The sequence below is a fragment of the Spea bombifrons genome, chromosome 9 (assembly GCF_027358695.1).
Source record: "Spea bombifrons isolate aSpeBom1 chromosome 9, aSpeBom1.2.pri, whole genome shotgun sequence".
NCBI classification, from domain to species: domain Eukaryota; kingdom Metazoa; phylum Chordata; class Amphibia; order Anura; family Pelobatidae; genus Spea; species Spea bombifrons.
Window position 1 is genome coordinate 38,840,809 of NC_071095.1, and position 27,153 is coordinate 38,867,961.

Consider the following 27,153-nt stretch of genomic DNA (forward strand, 5'->3'; position numbering starts at 1 on the left):
CTGATCTTGGTTGCCGACACAACAAAGTCACAAATAATGCCAGCGTGGAGTATAGGTCTGCTTTGCATGCAGAGGATTCGTGCTTACATGTAATTCATACTCAAAGCACCATGACCTTAGCCAAATATGTTTTGTTATCCAAGTCACGTGTGTGAATGGCACTATAATGGTTAATCCCTTTAAATACCTCGGGATTACAAGTGCCAGACAGTTTCATTGGTATGAGAGTCAAGAGGTAGAACATTTTAGCAATTTTCTAACCTACATGGATAATTTGTTGCCCACAAGGACAAGGACATTAATTATATGATGGCCTTCATTACAACCTTTTTCTAACGTTCGAAAAAAAGCAAGTCCATCAAGTACAAAGTGGCATCTGGATATATATTATGCCATCAGTGGATGACTCTGCTTTCACGGTCCGTGTCACCGTCACCTTATGATGTCAGTGCCTTCACTTTGTCACGTACATGAAGGTTCTGGGATGTGCAGTTTGAAGCAGTCGTGTTTTAGCAAAAGCATATAGATGGTCTAGAGTGGGGGTTTTCGTCCTTTTTCTTACATGCTATCGCTATGAATAGGTTTTACTTATAGCTACCCCTAATAGCAACTTTGCCTTTGACAATGGAGTCCTGTTTATCTAATAAAGTCCTTTCCACCCTAAACTTTCATGAGTCAGATGGTCCCACTCTGTGATTAAGCCTGAGATATTCTTAACCATTGCTTAGAACAAATCTAAATGATAATTATAGTGTTTTTAGTCAAAGGTATAATACATGAAAGCTATAAAAACATAAAACACAATATTTTTAAAACAAGTTTTAATGTGATACTAGTAATGAAACCATTTAGTAGGAGTTAGCCTTTAAAGGGCAAGGACCATAAAGTATAGTAATTCTGAGTTAAAGCAGATGCTGCCAGGTAATACCCCTGGAACAGCTGTAGCTATAGTGCGTTTCTAGTAGCCAATGTGAGCTAAATGGTAATATAAAACCCCGCTGTTGGAAATCTTGGGGAATTGATTCTAGATAACTTACATTGAGGCCATCCAAAGATATGCATCAAAATTCAGATGTTCATACAAAAATATCCATCTTATATATACGAAGTGGAAATGTGCACATTTATAAAACGACTATATGTAATTTATAAGAAAGGAAACTAAGAAAAGGAAAGATATGACGCAATTAATAGGCAGCTTTGGAGGGGAGTTCTTGGGTCTAGTAGAGACAAGGAATGAATAGGAGAGGGAGTTTTCGCAGGAGACCTTTATGATTCTGCTCAACTGATACAAAAGGAGAAGAGGGCTCTGGTCTTGTGAGCTTACAATCTAGGTGGACAGACTAGACTCCGCATTGGAAGTATACACCGCCTACAAGTCCTGCCCACAGCTAGCTGAACCTATATCTTATGCCCCGCCCACAGCGCTTATAGACACACGCTTCCAAACCAACACGACTTACAGGTTGAATAATTACCCACATAGACTTTTGCACACCAGCATTAAAGAGGTTAAATACACACAGAGAAGTTTTGCACTCCAGCATTAAAGAGGTTAAAAACACACTGAGAAGTTTTGCACTCCAGCATTAAAGAGGTTTAACACACACGGTGCTGAAAAACAGATTTCATTGCATCTGTTAATTTTATGGCTATAAAATAAACAGCAATGCTGTAAATGACGATTCGATGTTTGCAATTTTTGTTGAGATGATCTGTTTTTGTTTTTTAAATGTATCCTCGGGGGTCCGTCACGCTGCCCTGTACCTGGAAATCGATATGGTGGAAAAGCTTGTCTTATTTTACTATTTTTATATATAGTTTTAAATAAAGGAGATTTAAAGCACTGGGATTTCGGGTACACGTGATCGGGGTTAGAGGGAACCTACAGCTGAAAACATACATGTGCACAACGGGATAACCATACGCTTGCAGAACGGGTATTTTTACAAACTATACAGAAGACAAGTTTTTCCAGATTTTTGTAGTCTCTGGTTAGGGTTTCCAACCCAATTCTGGCTTTTGTAATGACCTTTCTGGTTATTGGAACCTGAATGACGTGAAGTGTGGTCAAGTATTTATTTAACAAGATCTTAGCAAAGGTTCTTAGCAAACGGTTAACAAACACATAAAATCATGTTGCTCCTGTAGTTACGGGTGGAAAAAAGGTCATCCTTTGGCTGTGTTAGACTATAGCTCCCACTGCCCCTAGATCTCCATATGATGGGTAATTCTGGTCTACTGAGCTTATGGATCCCACCATCCAAGTATTCTAGAACATGTCCTTTTGACAGTTCTTGAAGGCAAGTGAGGTATTTATTGACATGATACAATTTGTACATTATACAGCCCATTCTTCTCACTGAATTTCTAAATGTGATTTAGTTTGTAAACAGCCATTGATGGGAGTAGAAGTTACACTGTAGGAGCCTCCTCGCAACCCCTCATCCATCTGATCATTAGCTTTCAAAGCAGCCCTGATGCGTTTGGTGGCCACTGCACCGAAAGATCTATTAATGATTACTGTCTATGATGATCTATTAATGATTACTGTCTATGGTGATCTATTAATGATTACTGTCTATGGTGATCTATTAATGATTACTGTCTATGGTGATCTATTAATGATTACTGTCTATGATGAGCTCCACGCAGTGTGTGTTTTGCTGTCACTCTGCGATCCCTCTCAGCACCCCACTGATCACAGGCGATGCTCCTTACAGACATGGCCAAGGCAGCTACCAGTCTTGTGCATCCTGATACATTGTTGCAATATGAGAAACCCATTCAGCCGCTGTATACAGCCTCATATCGATCGCTGTTAATAGAATGAAATAAACACTAGTGGAGAATGGATCTGAGGAGCCTTACCAGCCAGCCCTGCTCGCAGAAGGCTTCATTCAGTGTGGCATCTACACACGTCCTGTGATCAGCATGCTGTCCTTCTCCTGAGCTCTGTCCTTCCAGCGATCGCACTATTGTTATTGATGCCTCTACTGTTTCTCGTGCAGGAACCGCCCAGGCTGGGGCTTTTGTCCAGAGAGGGGCAGGTGAAGAAGCATCAATCAGCGCTCTCTCCGGATCACTCCAAGGAGCCCAGACTGCCCATGCAACCCCGCCTGGCAACGCGCATGCGCAGCCCTCCCTCTGAAGCCAAATAAACTATTCCAGCTTGCAATTGCTCTCAGCATGGACTGGAGGGGTGAGATCATATTTATTTGTATTTTCAGATCATTCATGCTGTTAGTGATATGTATACACATGTATGTATAATATAACGTATGCATATAATGTACATTTAGGTAAATAAGAGTAGTAAATTAGTATTTATATGTTTGTGTGTGTAACTATATCATATGTGATGTAAAAATATTAATTATTTGTGAAATGGCAATCTCTTGGCTGTGTTTGGTAGTAAATAATATCAAAAAAGTATCTATATATGTTTATAAACCCTGACTCAGAGGTCCTCCCACTATATGTTCCAATACTGGTTATTAAAGTCTACTACTGGAAATAAATATTATTTAAAAAATAATAATTGTTTATGAATATTATTTAGTAACATTTAAATTAAAATATATCATTTCAAAGTTCGTCAGTTTTTCACAGGACGCTGGTTAAAGTTACTATATATATATATATATATATATATATACATACAAATAACAGATGGAATAACATGGAATAAGTATCTTGTGATAGTACCTTTTTTATTGCAACAGAATTTTGGAATGACAAGCTTTCGGGAGCTCTTCTCCCTTTCTCAAGTCTAAAATGACACATAGAATATATATATATATATATATATATATATATGTGTGTGTGTATGTGTGTATGTATTTAATATTCTCTCACCATATCAGACCCATATAATCGAGCATATAATCACAAAAAATCTATTATTCTACGTCGCTAAAGGATGGTACACCGATGGATCTAATAAAAGCCCTTATAAACTTCAGAAGGAAAAATATTCCGAATTTAGTTGGATTTTTGTGAATTATAGCAAACCACACGAGTCCCCAGAGTAGGAAACTATCTGATCACAATAGTCTGTAGCGAACTGTCGAGTCCAGCTGGAAACCCATATATGCATGTTTTACAATACAAAGTTTGTGTGATGAAGCTCAACTGTATTTTCAGGCAAAATAGTGAATTCACAGAGCGGTGCAGCTCAAGGATGCAGTGACCTCCCATTCACTTCCATAACAGCTTTGATGGCATAATTGTGACCTGAGATGTCATGCGCCGCTGTGCCTCTAAAAACTGGCAGACGAGGAAGAAATAAAGGACTAACAAATGTGTGTGTATATATATATATATATATATATATATATATATACCTGTATATTTATATTTCCATGCAAAGTACACCCAAATCCATGCAAAACGTACCGTATATTAAAAAATATAAAAAATAGTGGTAAAAGTACACAAAGGGTTAATTATTGTAGCGCTTTAGTAATAACTAAACCAGTGCAGCCATTGAACTAATTTCAATAATTACTCCGGTGACAATATGGCAATAACTGGAGTTACTTTCATCCCTGGAGATAATCAAACCCAGAGGGAAGAACAATCGGGTGCCGGGGCTCTGCGGTGGGGTGGTTCCAGTGCAGCGTCTTCTTGCCCAGTAGTCGTTACGTCCCTATTGTGACTGATTCCCCTTTTCCTGAGAAAAACTAGAACACTTAAAGGGACGATCACTGCTGATCTGGCAGAGCGAGAAGAGACCTCTGTGCCTCCTGTGTAATAGTTATTTATTTGATCCCTAGTTTGGCTTTTTTTTCCATACATAACTAAAGTTGCCAGTCGTCCAATCAGGAACTGGGCAGTCTAGTATTTAACCACTTGCCAGAAATAAAAGCAATGGCCGTTCTTTGCTTTGAACTTGGCAATCTGACACTGTCAAGGAGAATAATAATGACGTGTGCTTTCTAAAACCCATATATATGGTTCGGTAAGGGATACTTATATTTAGTATATAAGTTTAGTATTCTTTTTTAGTATTCTTTTGAATAAGCCACGGTTTTCAATACTCCAACAATCTTTACAAAGCAGCTTTTTCTTTAGAAGTAACAAGGGACTGTAGTGACCTGGTTATCAACAGCAGGCCTGGACTGTTCAGACACTGCCTACAGCATACTTGGAAGTTGCGAGTGTTGGGTGCAGGGCAGGTTGCGGAGATCAACAATCTCCCTATTACCGTCCCAAAATTAAGGGTTCACAATGTCTGTCCCTTCAGACCTCTGCTTCCTAACACTGCTGGGATGTGACGTCATATGCCAGGGCTCAGCAGGGAAAGGCAAAGTGTCCGTACAAGGACACTAATGTCTGTGGTAAGGTTTGTGAAGGTCCATAGGACAGCATTAATTTGTCCACCACAGACCCCAGTAAATGTCTACCATGAGCAATGTTGGTGCTGACCCCTGGCACACAGCGAGGGAGTGCTGAAGCAGAGGCCTGAAGGAACCGATCTCCAGCTCCCACCACAGCTTGTGGCACAGGACCTAAAGTCGAAGAAAGCAGAGAGAGAAAGGTAAGAGACTGGGAGAAAGGGGTGGTACATGCTATTTAAAAAGCGGAGGGTTAAAGAGAAATGAGAAAGAAAATGGGGAGGAAAGAAAAAAAAGAGGATATAATGAGAAGCCAGAAAGATGAGGCTAAATATACGAGAGATAGAGATAAAGAGAAATAAGAGAGATAAATAAAAAGTGGTGGGGTAATGAGAAAGGGAAGAGCTAGTGTGTTTGTATTTTAAATGTGTGTGTATGTTAGGGCAAGTGTGTCTAAGAGCAAGTAAGCTGTGGCTGCAGGGGCACGTATGAGCCAGTAGGTTTGTGTGTAACGGCAAGCTTGAATGTGCATGTGTATGTATGTGCATACTGTCAGGGGTTTGTAAGGACAGTGGATATGTGTGCACACAGGCCGTATATGTATGTGTGTATATGAGCAGGTTATATGTGTGCGTATGGGTAGGCATGTGTAAGGGCAGTGTATATGTGTGTGTATATGGGCAGTGTATATGTGTGTGTGTATGGGCATGGTATATGTGTCTGTATGGACAGTGTATATGTTTGTGTATGGGAGGGCATTTGTAAGGGCAATGTACATGCGTATGTATATGTGTGTATATGACCAGTTTATATGTGTGTGGATGGGCAGTGTATATGTGTGTATGGGCAGACATTTGTAAGGGCAGTGTATATGTGTGTATATTTGTGTATGTGGGCTGTGTATATGAGTCCATATGGACAGGCATTTGTAAGGACACTGAATGTGTATATATGGGTATTTTGACAGTCTATGTATATTATTACTGTTTTAGGCCTAAAGGTAATGGAATGGTTCATTTTAACACATGTTTAACCCAGGGGCACTATTTTAGTATTGTTTGTCCAGCAACTGTGAAAATGTCCACCATGAACCATGTCTGCCCCTGTCTTTGGTTAAAATGAGTGTGTGTCAGTGTACAGGGTTAGAATAAGTGTGTGTGTCAGTATACAGCGTTAGAATAAGTGTGTGTCAGTATACAGGGTTAGAATAAGTGTGTGTCAGTATACAGGGTTAGAATAAGTGTGTGTGTCAGGAGACAGGGTTACAATAAGTGTGTGTGTCAGTATACAGGGTTAGAATAAGTGTGTGTGTCAGTATACAGGGTTAGAATAAGTGTGTGTGTGTGTGTCAGTATACAGGGTTAGAATAAGCGTGTGTGTCAGTATACAGGGTTAGAATAAGTGTGTGTGTGTCAGTATACAGGGTTAGAATAAGTGTGTGTGTCAGGAGCCAGGGTTACAATAAGTGTGTGTGTCAGTATACAGGGTTAGAATAAGTGTGTGTGTGTGCCAGTATACAAGGTTAGAATAAGCGTGTGTGTCAGTATACAGGGTTAGAATAAGTGTGTGTGTGCCAGTATACAGGGTTAGAATAAGTGTGTGTGACAGGAGACAAGGTTAGAATAAGTGTGTGTGTCAGGAGACAGGGTTACAATAAGCGTGTGTGGGGGCGACAGTGTACAAATTAAACAATGTACAGTATGTCAGTGTATAGTGTGTGTGTGTGAAGGGAGTGTTAGTGCACGGTGCTACCATCATTGTATGTGTGTTACTGTAGGATGCTAAACTGTGTGAGGTGTTAGAATGAGTGTGTGGGGTGTCAGTGTACAGTGTTAAACTGTGTGTGTTTTTTGGGGGTGTTTTAGTGTACAATGCTAAACTGTGTTAGCCAAACAGCATCTAACATCATTAGGTGGTCACTGGCCTTAAAGTCCCGGGACCACCTTGTCATCCTCACTCCAGCCCTGATTGACAGCCACTCACTACTTGATTTTGTCATTTTGAACTAGATTGTGAATTGGCCACATTTAACATATTACTGTCGGAAATGTGTAAATTGCTGCCCTGCACTTTTTGAGAATTATAATTGGGACTGTCCTGCAACGTTTGGGACTGTTAGATGCGCAAAGTTACAATAATGTGTTTGGAACGTGAAAATAAGCCATTAGGTCATAAAATCATATAAATATTCGCGTAAAGCCCCGCCCCTAACTACGCCCAATAAAAAATGCTCCCCTTTTCTCACATTGGGAAACATGCAAGACATGATTCTGGGATAAAGGTGAACTTTAACAATGTCTGGAAGTGTAAATAGACCAAAGAAGAGGCTGCGTTATGTAGTGAGTTCTAGACAGGCAGTTGAGCGGGCAGCCTTAGTCTTCTCCGGAAGGACCCCTGGGTGACGCCGGTCCAGCCCTTCAGTCACTGTGGCTAGAGGCAGACTGCGCCGTATCCGGGGAGATGCCGCTGTACGAGGGCCTGGGCACCGGGGGCGAGAAAACCGCAGTTGTTATTGATTTAGGAGAAGCGTTTACGAAGTGAGTACAGAGCCTGGGCCGCCCCGGGTGCTCCACTGTATTGCGGACGGATTTTAGGGGCCCCTAAGCTGTCAATATGTGTATGAGCCTACTGGTGACAAGCGATTGATGGACGTCATGGCTGCTGTAGAACAGCCCCGGTAATTAGACGCATGTATAACAAGGCTTAGGCATCCAAGATGTTCTGCAGCTGCGTTGGTTGTCACTAAACTGGTCGTGGAGAGGAACTGCTAGAGATGCCCCCCTCAGTATCCCTATGATTAACCCTTTCTATCCCAAATACCCCTGATGGTCAGTGTTAACAAGAATAAGTAATGTCTGATACTAAATGGGGTGAAACTCCACAGGCCCTGTCATATATATATATATATATATATATATATATATATATATATATATATATATACTGAATCTCTATTTAAAGGAGTACTTCAGGCATCCGATGCATTTTATTGTACATGAGGGCCGAGGTCCCTTTTGCAATTGCATTGGTGATTCTGCAGATCTCCCTGTATGCGTTTGCCCCCCCCCAGCTATTTTCATTGTGGGGGGGTCTTTTTGTTTGAACATATCATGCGTGCATTCTGCACCAGCGCGGCGAGTCTTATGAGATCTGTGCACGTACATGGGAAGCGCCGCTGTTGTGGACGCTCCTGTCACTTACTGATTTAAGAATTGTGCGTTTTGCTTACTACATTACTAAATGCTGTTATAAAAACATGGAGGATGTGATAGGTCAGGGTAAAGGAACAATTTAATACCCCAGTTTATTTTTTAACGTCTTTTGGAGTCCAATTTTCTGCATGCATTCATTTTCTTTGGCGGTGTTAAAAATTTGCCTAGTGTTCCTTCTTAAGGTAAAAGCAGGAAGTGTACTTGAGTATGCTTCCTGCACATTCTCAGTAGCAGTCCCATTAAAATCAGTCGGCCTCTGATTCACATGCGCCACAGCCAATCACACGTATGTTATGTAACATAATAGCCAAAATGTTTTCTAACAATCAATTAGCCTTTTAAACTTAAACTTGGATCAGCGACACAATGTGCCGTTGGAACACAGGAGTGATGGCAGTGATAAAGGTCATCTTCATATCTATGAAGATATTCTATTAAAAATCAGTAGTTTCCAGCTACAATAGTTATTTATTGCATTAACAACATCTGCACTGTATTTCTGATCCATTTCATGTTGTTTTATTGGGGAAAAATTGCTTTTCTTTAAAAAAACAAAACAAAAAAAACAACTTTTCTAAGTGATCCCAAACTTTTGAACAATAGAGTACACTTTCACCAGACTCATGGGATTAACAGGTATTTTTTCTGATTATTCACTAAATGGTTACATAACTGGTGTATTAAATATGTCACTAATATGTTAACATTTGCTGTTAAATGTTTTATTTTGAAGTAAATTTTTTGTTCGCATTCTACAACAAAAATCATTGCGAAAACTCTGCTTTTCAGATGTGGATTTGCCGGTGAAAATGGACCACGGTGCATTATACGCAGTGAGATAAAGAAACCAGGGATTCCCAAGGTAACCATGGAAATTCAGTTTAAAAAGTGAATCATTGCAATGAAAGAGAAGCTAATATGCGAACTAATAAAACGAGCCCCTCCCTATACTTAAAAGACTGGCTTTATATCAAAGCTAAGGAGAAAAAATTTGTAGTCCACCTTTAAATTCAAACATTTGGCTGCGGTACACTTGTTTGCTTGGGGATGTGTTTTGGGCATGCTATTTATTTATAAAAAATCTAAATATGTGTATTTTTGTTGGTTTATTACAGCCCATTAAAGTTGTCCAGTACAGTATCAACACAGAAGAACTTTATTCATACCTGGTAGAATTTATTCATATGCTTTATTTTAGGTAAGCGGTGATTATCAGTCTGTACTTTTTTTAGTATGTTTTGTATGGTTTATTAAAGCTTTGCTTTGCGGTGGCGCTGCTCCTTTTATTATCGTAGTCACGGTTCACTTTTTTTTTTTTTTTTTTTGTCTGACGACGTGTTAGAAGCCCACAATTTATTTATGAGTGATGACCCTGAATCACACTTTAGGTAACCAATTGTAATAAGAATTGTTAGCCAACGCCGCAGCTCGCGACACGGGCATCTTTGTGCCGGAGCACAAGTGCTTTTCGTTATTTCATTATTGTTATGGGGTTTTAGTGACGTTCCTGTTCCGTCTGCTTACTTTTCAGGCATCTTTTGGTGAACCCCAGGGATCGTCGTGTAGTCTTAATAGAATCTGTTCTGTCTCCATCTCCCTTCAGAGAAACACTCGCACGGGTGCTTTTCAAGCACTTTGAAGTAAGATCATTTTCTTTTAACCCATTGTGAGGACAAAGCTAAAGGATATAATTTGCATTTATTGAGATTAGTAGAAAGCGAGCTGTTAAACCATGTGTAAGCCAGGGTATGTTAACCAAAATTCAAAACAAAAATTAACAAAACTGAAAGATGGATGAATAATTGTTCCAAGTCTTCAAAATGAGCCATGGTTTAAGAATAACTCAACTGGAAATAAGTCAGTGAAAGATATGCTGACTTGCATTGGACCGGAGCCTGTTTAAAAGCAGGATAAAGGCAGAGTTTAGTTGACAAAATAAATTTGAGTTCAGCATTCCATAAAGGGTGAAATCCTATAAAAGCATGTGTGTGTAAATTATATATATATATATATATATATATATATATATATATATATATATATATATATATATATATATATAATGAAGTGAGAAATGTGCTTAGCTCAGTCATCATTAACCAATTTCTGATGAATTTTCATCTCGTCCATCTACAGGTCCCCTCTGTGCTGTTTGCGCCGGGGCATTTGATGTCTCTCCTGACACTTGGAGTCAATTCAGCCTTGGTCTTGGACTGTGGATATAAAGAAAGCTTAGTGCTCCCCGTATCCTTCTATGGAGCAGAATGTTGTCTGCAGCTTCTTCCCTTTGGGGAGCAAAGTCTTAAAACGTTATATTTGTGTGTGCTTTGTTCTCATAGCAGTTATTTTAGACCAGGGGCTAAACAGCCTCTATGTGTTATTGACAGCGAATAAACCCTGAAGCCTATACATGCTTCTATGAGATGTCTCGGCTAGAGCTTGTTTACTAGTTTTGAGACTCCGGATGTTGGTCAGTCCCTTCTACCTTCTTTGAATACGAGAAAAATTTGCTTTAATCGTCATTACAGCAAATTATTGTATTTGATTCCTGCAGTCTCTTAACATGATGAACCCCCCCCCCCCGCTCGTTCCAGTTGTGTAAATGCACTAGTGAGGTGTCTGTAGCCCAGCAATGCACCCTACATGACAATGATGTAATAGCGTTTGGTGTGTGCCGAAGTCCTTGGTTTAAATTCGCCTAGTTTAAATCTCACACAAAAAACATAATCACCGATGACACGTGTTAGACTATCTGGTCACGTATTATTACAGTAGTAGTACAATAGCTCGTTGGATTTATATTGAATAGTCTGCAATGCCAGCAGTGGGAACGCTGTGTGATAATGCACTGTAACGTTGAGTTAATATCACTATTGTTCTATGTAACAGAATCTGCGGCGAGGACTAAATAAAAAATTGGCTTCTAAGTATACAGTGTTAAGGGATTTGTTTTTCTATGCATGTATATTTCTTAACGCCTATTAGATATATGAGGGTATACCTATCCTCAGTTGCTGGGGTGCCCTGCCATTGGGCGGAAAAGCCATTCACAAGTAAATCTTTTTTTCCTTTTTTGTTTCATAAACTCAATACTTTTATCTTAAAATAGTTTACGTTTTACTCCCTGAAATTTTATGTCATGTGAAAATGGACCAGCTACAAAAAAAAGTTCAATAAATAAAATGAAACATTGAGGGATACAACAACAACCCTGTGTTTCAGCCACAAGATCCCCCTAGGCATAATAGTGCAGTTTAGTAACTTCGTGTTTGTGCTCCACTCCAAAAATGTATTAAAGCAAATGTTGTGTGTCCATAGAAGCTTTTATTTATTTATTTTTTATTGCGTTAATTTCACCGGATTTTTTTTATTTTCTCTGCAGAGAACTGGAAGCAAACTTGTTGGAACAATGCACTGCTGACACCGGGACAGCCAAGGATCAGAGCTTACCATCTGTAATGAGTACGACCGTTCTCGCTCCAATTTACATTAAACATGGGCTTTCGTTTTATATGCCGTCTTTCTTTGATGTACACATCACGTATAAATTGTTAATGATTTGTTATGTATTTCAGACAGTGTACCAGAAGATATCGTGGAAGACATTAAAGGTAATTAATTTTAAGGAACTGAGCTGTGATATTCACCTGGTATATATAATATTTATGAGTGTGGTTTTGTTGGGTACAGATGACTTTCTGTTAAACAGTATGCGTCTTGAAATATGCTTGACCTTAGAAAACAGTGATGTTTTTGTTGACTTTCCAATAATGGCTTTATTCAAGGTGCTGCTCCACTTATACAAAATATTAACCTGTTCACGCGTTCAGACATTCCCTTCCTGTAGCTGTTAGTACTGATACCCATGGGACGTTCACGCGTTCAGACATTCCCTTCCCGTAGCTGTTAGTACTGATACCCATGGGACGTTCACTGGGGAACAGGAGAAACTTATCTGGTCTTTCTAGAGCCTGTAGGCATCTCCAAATGCCCCCCTGCTGGCTGATCACACGTATTGCAATCAGCAATGCAGGGCTAAGGAGCCCTGCTTGCTGATCAGAGTGGTCAGCACAGATTAGGAGGAGACGAGGGAGAAATAGTTTCTCCCCCTTCCAAGTTATGAAAGAGAAATTAAGGGAAAATATATAACGAATATTGGAAGCCCAATGATGCCATCATACTGTACTGGGAGCAGTGCAAAAAAAAAAAATAATAATGAGAACAAAACTTTTTTTTTTATTTTAAATGAAAAATTATTTTAAAAAAAATCACTACCCGTAATCCCTTAAACCAGTAGTATTAAAAAAATATATATGTAAAGTGGAAAGGATGGTTGTGGCCCTGTTCAGCAAAAAATAATGTATGTGGAGTATATAATAAGGAGATGTTACTGAATATAAATTAGGTTATTGTTCATCTGTGGCTCTTATATTGTAGAAGAAATTTTAAGTAAAACTACATTTTTTTTCAGTATAGTTTTTTTTTTTTTCACTTACATAGTTTTTATCACTAAAACTATGTTTTATGTAATCCTATGATTTATTTTTTAAAAAAAGCTCTGCTTCTTCTGAATAAAATGATGTACAATTTGTACGGGTTGAATATGGAAAAGGGGAATCGTGGCTTAAGAAACATGGTAAAAAATGAAAAAAAAACCTAAAAATAGTGCATATATTCACTACAAGAGTGAAATGTCTTTATCTTTTGTAATGTTCTAGTGCGTGTTTGCTTTGTAAGTGATCTTCAGCGAGGAATGAAAATCCAGGCTGCTAAATTCAACATTGATGGTAGTGATGAGGTGAGATTAATGCCCTTTGTTTCTTTTCTTGACTTTTATCTGCACATTTACAGTCATTGAGCCTTCACAGCCTGATACTTAGCGGTCGGTCCTACAGGAATATACTGCAGCTGCTAGGATGTTCGCAGCTATGACACAATATTTGTGTATTAAAATTCAGAATTTATTAAAGATTTATAATGTAGTCTTAAATGCCGACATGCTATAAAACACCTTCTTGTAAAATGACCTCCTTAAATTAAGGACTCTTATTGTTCTAAACTTCTGTTTGACTTGTATCTTCCTGTTTTGTTCTGCAGCGTCCCACTCCTCCTCCTGACGTGGACTATCCTCTGGATGGACAAAAGATTTTACATGTTAAAGGCTCTATCAGGTCACTGCATATTACAACCTTTAAAATGCAATTTAGTCTATTTGATTACCATAATGTCAAATATTGGACATGTGAATTAAATATCTGGAGATGTTAACAGATCAGGGCCCAAGAACCCCATAAATGTTTAATAAAGAAACTTACAGCGTAGGGGGCATCCACTAAATAACAAATCCATATTTTATAGATGACAACGCTGTTACTAATCGGCTTTGTCCCCTGAAAGGGCTTAGGTGCCAATACATAGTCATCAGGCTTAACATCACAGAGGGCAGCTCAGCCTGGTCTCCTATAATGTGCAGAGAAGTCGCCGCACTCCTGCTGTAGTGAAAACAGCCGTGTATTCTGTGTGCGTTCTGCTTGAAGTGCTCCATGCTTCATTAGACTGATCTAATAGGTGTAGGTTCCGTGCTGACTTGTTTAATTATGACGCAAGAATTGAGTTGATTTAAATCTGTTCCCATTTCCCTCCTGTAAAAAAACCTTTGCAGAGATTCCGTTGCAGAATTACTGTTCGAACAGGATAACGAAGAGAAGTCTGTTGCCACGTTAATACTGGACTCCCTTGTACAGGTTAGTTTACAATCACAGTTATTATTAACTCATTCTGTAGATCGTAAGCAGGACCCTCCTCACCTGTTGTTTCTGTAAGTCAATTTGTTATGTTACATACTAATGTCCTCTCTACCCATTGTACAGCGCTACGGAATTTGATGGTGCTATATAAAACAAGAAATAATAATAATAAATTGCAAGTGAGGAAAAACGACAGAGATATCCGTACGAGATTTCTACACCGCACAAGATAATACTGTGTTACTATAGTACCTATAACGATGCTTATTTATGTATTGTTTTTGCTTATACTGTGTTTTATATTTACTTCCCCTCCTTTTACCAGTGCCCTATTGATACAAGAAAACAGCTTGCGGAAAACCTAGTGGTTATTGGCGGCACAGCCATGCTTCCTGGATTCCTCCACAGATTAATGGCGGAGATAAGATACTTGGTTGAGAAGCCGAAATATAAAGAATCCCTTGCTACCAAGACCTTCAAGGTCCATACTCCTCCTGCAAAGCCGAACTATGTTGCCTGGCTCGGAGGTAATGTCAACATTTCCATAGATCTACAGTCGGGTTTAGACACTTGCTGAACTCCCATGATGATCTGTAAGCTTAGGGTTCATGGGAACAGTTTTTGTATAAATGTGTTGGTGCATCGAAGAATTTGTGGACATGAAATGTGCTTTTAGAGTCAAGTTATCATTCTGAACCTTTTGAGACTCTAAAATGAGCTAAAAATCAATTTAATTCTTATACAGGTAACTTCAATGCATGTGATGATTTCGTGTCTCCTATAAATTGAGGGAAGGTGAATTCTGTAACATCTTCCCAATTTAATATACCTATTTCCCCGCTCCTGAGCTTGCAGGAGATGTGTACAGATAGCATCTAAAATTCAAAAAAGAGATGCATCGCGCAGCAGCCCTAACGCGTTCTGTGACTCTAGTGCACCTTTCACCAGCGGGCACCTTATTGGACAAGTTGCTTCCATGCAGCGTATATTGTAGGTACGCACATATAGGGAATATATTTCATAGCATTACTCTACCTTATAGACAGAAAATAACCAGGAACCGTAAAGATGTCACATCCATTAAAGAGCAATGCAGAAATGTTTCTTTTCACATGGGTACGACCAGACCTAAATCCCATGCTTTTTGTGCTAATAAATATATCATAAATATTTAAATATATATAAATTATTATAGTATGTATCACAAAGTGAATCAAAGACCTGTGAATTTTGCATTGTGTGTGTTTTTGTTCTTTGTACGTGTTTTTAAACGTGTGTGTATATTTTTCCTCCTTTTGAATAGGAGCGATCTTCGGGGCTTTGCAAGATATCCTTGGTTCCCGATCTGTGTCTAAGGACTATTACAACCAGACCGGCCGTATACCCGACTGGTGCTGCCTTAATAATCCTCCTCTGGAAATGATGCATGAGATTGGAAAGTCGGCCCCCCCGCTCATGAAGAGAGCCTTTTCTACCGAGAAATGATCTCGCTTCATGGACGCCTCTCCCCTGGTGTATATACGACATGCTTTGCTTGCCAGAAAGACTGTAATTAACTCCTGAACCTTATTATTTATTACAGCCGTAACGAGTAGCAGTTGTTCATCTTTGGAATCATTGCCTGGAAGGTGGGGCATCTTACCAGAGCTGATCATTCTGTTTCTTCCCTAGATATTTATTTCATTTTCAATATCTGGAAAGTAAAACAGAGTTGTTAGCTGCCACTATCTGATATTGACATTAGTGGATCAACCCCTCAATACTTTTAAAATTGAAATATACACGGGGAAGGGCTGTGTGTACAGAAAGCTGCAAGGTGAAGCTATCAGCCGTATTAATGATAGGCCTGGGATTCCTATTATAAGCTTGCCTGCGCTAAGGACATCGCAAGGAGGTGAAAGAAGATCTCTGCCAAACACATCTTAATAGATCCGGAAACCTGCGTGAAACTGAATTCTACTTTCACAGACTTTCTTCTGCATCTGTTTATATTCTCATTGCTGTTTCTTTTCTTAACATACTTTCTTTGTAACCATAAAACTCACTACTGTGTAACTGTTAACCTTTTTAACACACTTCCATCGCTCAGTGATTTCTGTACGCTCTTACACATTTGTATATAACACACGCTGGACCTTTAATGTAGTATTTACTCGATGTTCCTAGAGAATAAAAAAAAAACATATAAACATCGTCTCTTTTTCTTTTTTGGGAATTATGAAAAATGTGAGCTTTAATGTTACATTAACAAGGATAGTCAAGAATTTGTACATAGAACTAAAGAACTAAAAAGTAGTACTTACTTTTGTTCCTAGCATCTGACTTTTCAGGAACAATAAACTCTTACAATCAGGAAAAAGGCATCTATACCTTGATGTAGGAGGCATCCATGACGCCGGAAACAGGCTTTAGTGAAACTGGCAAATTATTAGTTTCATAAAGAACACTGGGAAGCAAAGCCTCCCATATTTATCTGACTTTTCTATGTACGGTTTTGGGTTTATGTATAGTGAGAGCTTTTTCTTGTAAAATATTTAAACATGGTTGTGTTGGAATTCCTGTGTTTAAATGACCCCAGTAAAACCTATTGAATCAGGATCAGGTCTGGTCGAGCGTTCGATTTTGGGTATAGCTTCAGTGATATGTATGCGTTTACAGAATAGAGTATGACTTTATTTTACATTTCTTAATCGTGGTTACAGTGTAAAAGTTAAGCCTGCTACAGTTTTTGTGCGTAATCGCCCTCCCACCATTAGAGGGCGCTAGTTTATGGCGCTCTTGGGATTGAAAACGTGTTTCTTTAAGGATCTTCACTACTCATTGCTATTGAGTGCGTCGTAGAGGTAATTGCGCATGCGCTGCCGCTCTGCGTTCTGATTGGCTCGTTCTCGAGCAATCGAATCGCGCTTTGCTGCTGGGTGACTGTACGGAGGAACTGAAGGAGCGAAAGTGCAGTCTCACCCCCTGACTTCACTGTATACAAGCAGCGATGAGTTCTATCGGTACCGGGGTGAGTAACAGCATTCATACGGAGAGCCCGCTGCCTGCACAGGGCGGAAGATACTACTAGGCAGCTACCAGGCCTCTTGGTTACAAGGGCTTCTTATGGCCGCCGGCTTTGTGCATGATCATTATGTACCCGGCTTGTGACATCTGACCCGGGTATCCTGCTCTGGCCCGGACGGGTGCTGTTGGCCCGGTAGGGAAAATGAGAGGGTTCTGTGGACGTGCTGCCTTCTGCCCTGTGCCGAGAAAAGAAAGTGAAAGTCAGCGGGGTTCTTCCACTCAGGTGTCAGGGCTCAGCAGGCCTCTGGGGGCTTTTTTCGGTCGCTTTGTACTGTTGTAGTCACTCTGATGGTGAGTTTTTTCTAGAAAGTGCACTAGATGGGGTATATCTGGAAGCTTCTCTAAAAGCAGCAGCCTCAGACATAAGGCTTTATTCAGGAAGGTGGGTGCAGGAGACGCTTGCTGGGGATAGCCCCCGGAATAAAGTAATGAACGTCAGTCTGATCTTGGTATTGATGATGTCAGATGACAGAATCTCTGATGTAATGAGAGGCATCAACATTGGATCTGCCTGCTCTTCAGAGACGATATTTCATTACTTCCTAAATCCCTACAGTGTCATTTAACACGAAGCAACCTGAACCCGGCTGTAATGGTTTTGTGACTTAAGTTTGTTGCTCATATATATATATATATATATATATATATATATATATATATATATAACGCTGATGCTTGGGGGTTAGATTACATGCCATTTGTATAATACGACAGAATGCTAACACATGTATGTAGATGAAGGTAACTTTCTATGCCGTGTTTCTTTTCAGCGGACCGTTTGTTTCTGCAAGTCCACATTGTTATATCCTGTTTGCCTATTGTACAGCGCTCAGACTATGATGGCGCTATATTAATAATGATAGGCTGACAGGTTCCCCCAGCATCATACATCGGCTTTAGGATGTGTCTGGAGTATGCAGTCAATGAATTCCTCTTTTTCTCTGCAGTATGACTTGTCGGCCTCGACATTCTCTCCAGACGGCAGAGTATTTCAAGTAGAATACGCAGCCAAAGCAGTGGAGAACAGCAGGTGAGAACCGTGACCCGTGTCATTGGCTTTAGAATGCGATCAGCAGCAAGGAAACAGCACGAGAAAACAAAAGATATACAATTTCTCTTACTTAATGGCTTCTTGTGCTGCGGGCCAGACTTTCTCTGGACTTCTAAATAGAAGGCAAAATAGAAAAAGGCTCCAGGCACTCAAGGGTTCCATCAGGCAGATTTATTGAAAGAGACGAACAACAAAGTTTCGACCTCACGATGAGGTCTTTATCAACTTGATAAAGACCTCATCGTGAGGTCGAAACGTTGTTGTTCGTCTCTTTCAATAAATCTGCCTGATGGAACCCTTGAGTGCCTGGAGCCTTTTTCTATTTTGATTTACTGGGGAGCTGGCCCTTCCTGGCACAGCTAAGCACCTGAGTTCCTGTGGGGAGTGAGTGCAGATTCCTGATTCTGGTGACCTTCTAAATAGAAGGCGGCATGAAGAACAGCTCTGTATCAGGATGGCATTCAGTATGGTGGTATCAAGCCAGTGGCCAAGGTCTGGGGGCTTCGCTTGTGTTGTACTTGGTCAGAGGTGGGGTAGGGCAATGTTGATGGAAGAAAGCGTAGCACTGACTGAGAAAGGAGGAATCAGGAATCCATTTCTCATTACATGGCAAAGTTGTGTTGGGGCTGGGGCACAAATATTTATCTCTGATAACGGGGGGGGGTAGCACGTTTGTCTTGACCGCTCATTACAGCATAACACAGTCTTCCTCTCTCTCCAATGCTTTTCATATTAATATGGAAACAAACCTGCAGGGTTCAAAATATGCTATTTAAGACAATTCCCTTAATTAATATATATATATCATGTAACTAACAGGAGTACAGCTGGGTTTTAAACTTACAATTACTGCTGTTAATCGTTTGAGTAACCGAATAATGTTTCCAAAAGATCTGCAACGCTGTGCATTTTTTTATGAAGTCCTTAATTATCATAAGACGTCTTGTTCAGATTGCGGCGTCTGTGATGTTGTTATGCGTGTGAAAGCGTCGTTATTTTTACGCTTTGCAGCACAGCCATCGGCATTCGGTGTAAGGATGGAGTCGTGTTTGGGGTAGAGAAACTAGTGCTGTCCAAACTCTATGAAGAAGGATCCAACAAACGGATTTTCAATGTGGATCGTCACGTTGGTATGGTAAGTTGTTTTTTTTTATTAATATATGTATGGTTCATTAACCCTGACATTACATCAAACTGAGGGATGTGCGCATTCTTATGTGCCTTAAATTATTTTGTAGTAATCTCCATAGTTTTGCATTTGCTGGATTTCGCAGTAAATTATATAGGATAAACCAAATAGTCTATGCTTGTATACCTATGGGAAGTCTCCAGATGCACGCATTTCCAGCAGCACTTTTTGTTTTAAGACTGTTGTTTGTTTGCTTTAGGCTGTAGCTGGTCTCCTGGCAGATGCGCGCTCCTTAGCAGACATAGCCAGAGAAGAAGCCTCCAACTTTAGATCTAACTATGGCTATGACATTCCACTAAAGGTAAGCGCTGCGTAAACTGTTGGCGCTATATAAATAAAAGATAATAATAATAATATACTGTGTTACAGGAATATCAATTCCACTTAATGCTATGTCTGCATCATGGAGACTAATTATTTCCACCTCTTCTGTCATTTCTAGCATCTCTCAGACAGAGTGGCCATGTATGTGCATGCGTATACCCTGTACAGTGCTGTCAGACCGTTCGGCTGCAGGTATGATCATGGCTGGATCTGTAAAATCTCACACCTCCTGAGTGTGTATATACATGTGCAAAATACAATAAACATGCATATTATACACGGCTTTGTATTATTTTGGTACTTTTACAGTGATGTTTCTTTGTAGAGGGGCAAACTGTGTTTGTTTACATGCAATAGGTTTCCAGATGCCAGGAGCTCATTTGCACTTAAATGGTAAAAGGATTGCGTGGCTTCAGCGGGTCTCGAAGCTGTACTCATGTGGGTTGTAAACCACCCCCCCCCCCCGAGACGGGTTTAGGTTTCTGACCCTTGTCCTGCCCGCTGCATCGAAACGCTTGGGTATCATTTACTCGTCAGTAGGGACAGAGGTGGAGTGGAATGTCCATCGGTAATAAGGGGATATTTCCTGATTGATTGAAGTGTGTATAATGCAGCTCAACCCTTCCTCCTTGACAACTCACCCGCAAATCCTGCTTTAGTAAATAAGACTCACATGTATATTATGATCTATGTTTATATAGAAGACAGCATTATTCAAAAAAAAAAAAACATTTCGTATGTTCACATAGTGTAATAGTAACTGGAAGGATTATTTGCATTTCACTGACACATCATTCATTAGTTTTACATTCTAAAACTAGAACACTTGTTTGTTCTTCATTTTTCAGTTTCATCCTGGGGTCCTATAATGAAGATGATGGCTCTCAGTTGTATATGGTCGACCCATCTGGCATATCATATGTAAGTTGTGTTGTAGGATTATAGTTACAATGTGTTTTGTTGTCAGGCATAATGTGGTTACTGGTCTTATGGCACCCTTGGTAATGCATAATTTTGTGATTTTTCTACTGAATGTTCTACTGGTTCGTTGTTATACCTTTTTGATACAAAATTCAAGTATTTGTAAGATTTACCAAAATAAGTCAACAACACTGTAAATAAACAAATTTATTTGGTGATGTCTGCTTACCAAATCTCCTGAAATATTAATACATTACATCCTTGATAGGCTGTCATGTTATCATGTTAAACCCAATAATGTATTTATTTTTTTTTTGATCGGACATGTTTTCTGTTTGTTTCAGGGATATTGGGGCTGTGCTATTGGTAAAGCCAAACAGGCCGCTAAAACAGAAATTGAAAAGCTCCAGGTAAGTGTGTGACGACCACATTTATTGTGCTTAATTTTTTGCTTGCTAGATAAAACATGCAGCCAAAAGAGCTGCAGCCTCTAGGTCAGGGTTTTTTTTTTTTAACTTTTTGAAGAGTGTGTACTCGCACAGTATTTTAATATAGTCTTCTTTAATCATTAACCTACCGCTTTAAATGCATTCTTTAGTTATTGGCGTTAGAAAATGAGACTTCAGCTCACCTCCGGCTGCCTGTACTGAAAGCAGGGAGTATATATTTATTGTACTGCTCGATATCACTCCTAATCAATGGAAGCAGCAGATAATTTCATGTCTTATATCTGAAAAGAGATATTTGGTAGCGTACATGCAGATGGCTGATTTCAGCGGGAATGATTTGGATAGAGACAGTACATTAATTGAATGCACAACAATGTTTAACAAAATAAATAAAACACTGTTTGTGACGGACTGACCAGGGACCTCAGGATCTCCTAGACCTTAGTGTGCTGTGTATAAACGGTTAGGAAATAATAAAATACATTTTTATTAATAACACACAAAAGGATAACATTAATTGAGGGGTAGGGTGACTCAAGGAACCGTCAGAGTCCCAAAATGCAGGAACCCCAAATCTGTTTCCGAGCTCCACAGTCTTTAGAGTCTCTTATTATTTGGATAACGTGGCACTCCTTACCAGGGCTGGCACTCAGTCCCCTACAGGAGCCCATGGCATGGAGGCTTCCGTGACACTGTGTTTCTCTTTCTTTTTTTTTTTTTTTTTAGATGAAGGAGATGACCTGTCGGGAGGCGGTCAAAGAAGTGGCAAAAATGTAAGTGTCTTATCCCCCCCCCCAACATTTATAAATAATCCATTTAATAAACTGTTGAATGATTTTATAACTAATCCAGAAACAGTATTACTTTACACCAAATTTGCACACATCTAACGCTCCTTTTTGGTGTGATTCTGCTATATTTGTTTAATGTAATTTTAACAAGGTCTGGTAACAACTTCCTTTGGTTCCTCCTCTACAGAATTCAACACTTCTGTAAATGAACAAAACTTCTGTCATTGATCTCTTTTGCCGGGAACAATTAAATGTCATGTGATGTAAAAGCAGGCACTGATTGTTGCCATAGAAACTAAAATGCATGTGGTGGTGTTTATGTGATTAAAGCTTAGCGAACAGAATAACATTTTGTAAGGATTATGCTCATAATATACCAGTATTTAATGTCTTGTAACAGCAACTCATAATGTGAACCTTTTTTATTTTTAAAGAATCTATATTGTCCACGATGAAGTGAAGGATAAATCCTTTGAGCTGGAGTTGAGCTGGGTGGGAGAAGGTGAGCACTCGAAATGTTATCTCCATGCGGCATGGTGCGGAGTCTGGTACTTCTTTCCTAAATACACGCGTTTCTTACACAATGAATCGTTTCGGATACCTTTTCAAAGAACCAGGCGGGTTTGTAGTCTTCATGGTGATTGGCGTGCAGGCTTCTGAATTCGCACATTTTTAGTTTTGGGCTTTATTGTCCCAAGTAAAACTAACTTGGCTTATGCTAAAAAAAACACATGCAAGTCATCTTGCTTAGTAAACCATGCATTATGCAGGGCCATTTCGGCCCTTCTTCCAGGGGAAGCCCACTGGGTGGCACCTTCATAATGCATAGTGAGGTCCGTGCATTTACATCTTCCGCTGTAGTGCAAGAAGACACCGTGTTTTCTGTTACAACTGCCAAAAAAGTGTTCGTAATTAAGAATAGATATAGATATATAGATATAGATATCTATCTATATCGTATTGGCTCGAATATAGGCCGCACTTTTTTCCCCCACTTTAAGTCTCTAAAGTGGGGGTGCGGCCTATATTCGGGGTCTAGTGCCCGACGCCCGGGACTGCATGGGCAGGCAGCGGGGTTAGGATACAGATCCCCTGCAGCGGTGCAGGGGACCCGTATCCTACTCCCCAATACGCTCAGCACTTCCCACGGGGGGGGGGGGGTTGCCGGCACGGGAGGTTGTCCGCACGATGCGTTTTACCACCCCCCCGGGACTTACCGGAGCAGACTCACGGGATACGCAATACGCGTATCCAACAAGTTGTATTGCGTAGATGTCCCCCGCCGGCCACGCAAGACACCCGGGAGTCTGCTCCGGTAAGTCGGGGGGGGGGGGGCAGAGTAGGACAGTGGTAGCATATCTCGGGGGGGGGGGCAGAGGAGGACAGTGGTAGCATATCTCGGGGGGGGGCAGAGGAGGACAGTGGTAGCATATCTCGGGGGGGGCAGAGGAGGACAGTGGTAGCATATCTCGGGGGGGGGCAGAGGAGGACAGTGGTAGCATATCTCGGGGAGGGAGGACAGTGGTAGCATATCTCGGGGAGGGAGGACAGTGGCAGCATATCTCGGGGAGGGAGGACAGTGGTAGCATATCTCGGGGAGGGAGGACAGTGGTAGCATATCTTGGGGAGGGAGGACAGTGGGAGCATATCTCGGGGGGGGGGGACAGAGTGGCAGCATGTTTTTTGGTGCTTTTTTAAGGGTGCGGCCTATATACGGGGGCGGCCTATATCCGAGCCAATACGGTATGTGTATATATATATATGTATGTGTATATATATATATGTATGTGTATATATATATATATATATATATATGTGTATATGTGTGTGTGTGTATATATATCTCGATATTATATATAATACATCTATATATATAATTATAATCTGTGTGTTTTTATTATGCCAAAAATTGAGACTTTTATGACTGTTATATATCTGTATAGTGACTTTTTTTTTTTCTTCCCCAAAACAAGTAACAAAAGGAAAACATGAAATCGTTCCTAAAGATATCCGAGAAGAAGCAGAAAAATATGCAAAGGTAAACTTTTTTTTTTTATATTATTCATGCTGCATTATATGGAACTATTACAGTGTGTAACATCACCATATGTATTCCTCTCAATTTTACAGGAATCTTTAGAAGAGGAAGACGATTCAGATGATGACAACATGTAGTTCTTTTTTTCTCCACGATGGCTCCGACTCTGCATACTGTTTTGTTTTTTTAATATAAATACCGGATCCTGGACAGACATTGTATGATAAGCTGACAGTAAGACCCCATTTACATTTCTTGCCTTGTCTGAAACTTCCAGTAAATGGTATTACCGAGGATTTCATTGGCAGTTTGTATATAATTACATTTTGATAGCGCTATGTCGGTAATATGTAAGGGACGTGCTTGGGGGCACAGCTGAGAAGTGGCTGAGGTTAAACAAAGAGGGCATCCATGATCCACCCCAAAACTACAGTCAGCATTAACAAACTAAACAAAAAATAAACCGCAGTAAGAGATTGCAAAGTCAAATAAATCCACCCCATTGTAGCGTTTTTAACGTGATGTATTTGATGGCCTGATTACAGCATATCATATACCCTCCCCTGATAAATTAGCACGCGTGTTATGAAGCATGTTAGCCAGTTTCACCGGGGACGTTTAATTCTACTATATCTTACTGCAGTTTTTTTCTTGTTGCTGAGATTCATCTATAAATAAAACTCCCTGAACAAAGACCCTTAGAGGATACTTTAGCTGCGATCATCAACCTGCTCCTTAATGCCAGGGAGTCGCTCTGCTCTGAACTGAACTTTCAGTTGGATGGCTTATTATTGGTTTAAACACAAAAGTACACATTTTATAACCTAAAGGGTGCTCTGTTGATAGCAGATCGGTCCAGCAATTCAGTTTTTCGAGTAAATAGATGAGATGGGATTTAGAGGCGTGGCAGGTCTATTCGCTGAATGTTGAGTGCACCTGAGCTGCCAGAAAATGTGTATTCAGTAGTGGCAGTGTGCACTTGTATAAACATGACTGTCGGAGAGTTGGTACAACATGATGCTGGTATCTGCTCAGGAATGTGGCGTGAGAGGTAACAAGAAACTAGAGTATATTACATAAGGTGGGGGTGACAACTACCCCCTGCAGCCCCAATTACCTCTCTTATAAAAATAGCACATATATATATATATCTACATATTTAATACAGTGGCCAATCTATTCAAATCTTGCTGGTTGCATCTTCTGATTGTAATGAAATCCCGGTTCAGAAATTCAAGCTGCTATAAATGCACCAATGCTGCACGGAGCTACAAAAAACTTTTGAATGCTGGCGGTGCTTTCACTCTAGTGGTAGCATGAGACGGAGTCTACAACCCACACAAGTGGCTCAGGTAGTGCAGCTCATCCAGGATGGCACATCAATGCGAGCTGTGGCAAGAAGGTTTGCTGTGTCTGTCAGCAATACGTCCAGAGCATGGAGGCGCTACCAGGAGACAGGCCGGTACATCAGGAGACGTGGAGGAGGCCATAGGAGGGCAACAACCCAGCAGCAGGACCGCTACCTTCGCCTTTGTGCAAAGAGGAGCACTGCCAGCAGAAAATGGCCTCCAGCAGGCCACAAATGTGCATGTGTCCACTCAAACGGTCAGAAACAGACTCAATGAGGGTGGTATGAGGGCCCGACGTCCACAGGTGGGGGTTGTGCTTACAGCCCAACACCGTGCAGGACGTTTGGCATTTGCCAGAGAACACCAAGATTGGCATATTCGCCACTGGTGCCCTGTGCTCTTCACAGATGAAAGCATGTTCACACTGAGCACATATGACAGATGTGGAGAACGTTCTGCTGCCTGCAAGATCCTCCAGCATGACTGGTTTGGCGGTGGGTCAGTAATGGTGTGGGGTGGCATTTCTTTGGGGGGCTGCACAGCCCTCCGTGTGCTTGCCAGAGGTAGCCTGACTGCCATTAAGTACCGAGATGAGATCCTCAGACCCCTTGTGAGACCATATGCTGGTGCGGTTGGCCCTGGGTTCCTTCTAATGCAAGACAATGCTAGACCTCATGTGGAAGAGGGAAGGCATTGATGCTATGGACCGGCCCGCCCATTCCCCAGACCTGAATCCGATTGAGCACATCTGGGACATCATGTTTCGCTCCATCCACCAACGCCACATCGCACCACAGACTGTCCAGGAGTTGTCGGATGCTTTAGTCCAGGTCTGGGAAGACATCCCTCAGGAGACCATCCGCAACCTCATCAGGAACATGCCCATGCGTTGTAGGGAGGTCATACGGGCACGTGGAGGCCACACACACTACTGAGCCTCATTGTGACTTGTGTTAAGGACATTACATCAACGTTGGATCAGCCTGTAGTGTGGTTTTCCATTTTGATTTTGAGTGTGACTCCATATCCAGATCCATGGGTTGATAAATTTGATTTCCATTGAGAATTTTTGTGTGATTTTTTTTGTCAGCACATTCAATGTAAAGACGCAAGTATGTCATACGATTAGTTCATTCATTCAGATCTAGGATGTGTAATCATAGTGTTCCCTTTATTATTTTGAGCAGTGTATAGGCTAGTAGGCACTATGAGTGACACAGAGTTATACACCGTGTGACACTGTACAGGCCCAGGGACATGTTCTGTGTGTATTTAATGCACAGCTGATGTGCAGATCTTGTCTGTCTGTCCCTGGGGTGAAACATTTGAAGAGCCTGGCGGGCCGGCCAATGGTCCAACTCTAGGTTGGTAGTAGACTAAATGCCCACGCCAAGGAGAGGCCACGAAGAAGATCCCCGAGCCAAGTGTGCAAAACCTGCCTGAACTCGTGTGTCCTGTGTGGGGGAGGTTTCCATTGTCTGGTGGGTAAGTGAAATGAGAAATTGGGCTGGTCGGGCTGGGCCAGCAAAGTATAGCTAGAGAGGCTCTGAGTTTGTTTTTTTATAGTTTGTTGCAGCTCAGTGTTCCTGAGCCTTATTGCCCTAGAGGACTGTGCTTAAGATCCCTAAAAGTGACATTTACGGCTGTCAGCTACAGGGTTTGTCGAAACTGCAATTT

General features: G+C 40.7%; 3 protein-coding genes across 5 annotated transcripts in view; 2 read left to right on the forward strand and 1 right to left on the reverse strand.

Annotated features, from left to right (window-relative positions):
* ARMH4 (armadillo like helical domain containing 4) overlaps positions 1-3,110 on the reverse strand; it is a 28,411-nt gene extending 25,301 nt beyond the window's left edge. For all 3 annotated transcript variants that reach the window (XM_053475715.1, XM_053475713.1, XM_053475714.1), the window contains exon 1: positions 2,872-3,110. The gene's annotated coding sequence lies outside the window, so the exon portion shown is untranslated. The remainder of the gene's footprint in view (positions 1-2,871) is intronic.
* Positions 3,111-7,756: 4,646 nt separating this feature from the next.
* On the forward strand, positions 7,757-16,088 carry ACTR10 (actin related protein 10). Its single transcript, XM_053475716.1, has 13 exons — positions 7,757-7,876; positions 9,341-9,413; positions 9,667-9,749; positions 10,083-10,191; positions 10,688-10,795; positions 11,537-11,604; positions 11,934-12,013; positions 12,127-12,162; positions 13,270-13,349; positions 13,649-13,722; positions 14,214-14,295; positions 14,624-14,825; positions 15,602-16,088. The coding sequence occupies exons 1-13, from the start codon at positions 7,800-7,802 to the stop codon at positions 15,781-15,783; spliced, it is 1,254 nt and encodes a 417-aa protein (XP_053331691.1). The 5' UTR covers positions 7,757-7,799; the 3' UTR covers positions 15,784-16,088.
* A 1,083-nt stretch (positions 16,089-17,171) lies between these two features.
* PSMA3 (proteasome 20S subunit alpha 3) lies at positions 17,172-24,620 on the forward strand. The gene is made up of 11 exons (XM_053475717.1): positions 17,172-17,308; positions 18,312-18,394; positions 19,427-19,550; positions 19,804-19,905; positions 20,047-20,120; positions 20,777-20,849; positions 21,194-21,259; positions 22,025-22,071; positions 22,524-22,591; positions 24,063-24,127; positions 24,220-24,620. Exons 1-11 carry the CDS (start codon positions 17,288-17,290, stop codon positions 24,262-24,264), a joined length of 768 nt encoding a protein of 255 aa, XP_053331692.1. The 5' UTR covers positions 17,172-17,287; the 3' UTR covers positions 24,265-24,620.
* The last annotated feature ends 2,533 nt before the right edge of the window (positions 24,621-27,153 follow it).

Excerpts from the sequence above, each read along its gene's own strand:
- ACTR10 (XM_053475716.1), top strand. The coding sequence starts at position 7,800 with ATGCCGCTGTACGAGGGCCTGGGCACCGGGGGCGAGAAAACCGCAGTT. Across the intron at positions 9,414-9,666 it reads AGAAACCAGGGATTCCCAAG|CCCATTAAAGTTGTCCAGTA; the intron begins GTAACCATGGAA and ends GGTTTATTACAG. Across the intron at positions 11,605-11,933 it reads GGCGGAAAAGCCATTCACAA|AGAACTGGAAGCAAACTTGT; the intron begins GTAAATCTTTTT and ends TTTTCTCTGCAG.
- PSMA3 (XM_053475717.1), top strand. The coding sequence starts at position 17,288 with ATGAGTTCTATCGGTACCGGG. Across the intron at positions 20,850-21,193 it reads ACCCATCTGGCATATCATAT|GGATATTGGGGCTGTGCTAT; the intron begins GTAAGTTGTGTT and ends TGTTTGTTTCAG. Across the intron at positions 21,260-22,024 it reads CAGAAATTGAAAAGCTCCAG|ATGAAGGAGATGACCTGTCG; the intron begins GTAAGTGTGTGA and ends TTTTTTTTTTAG.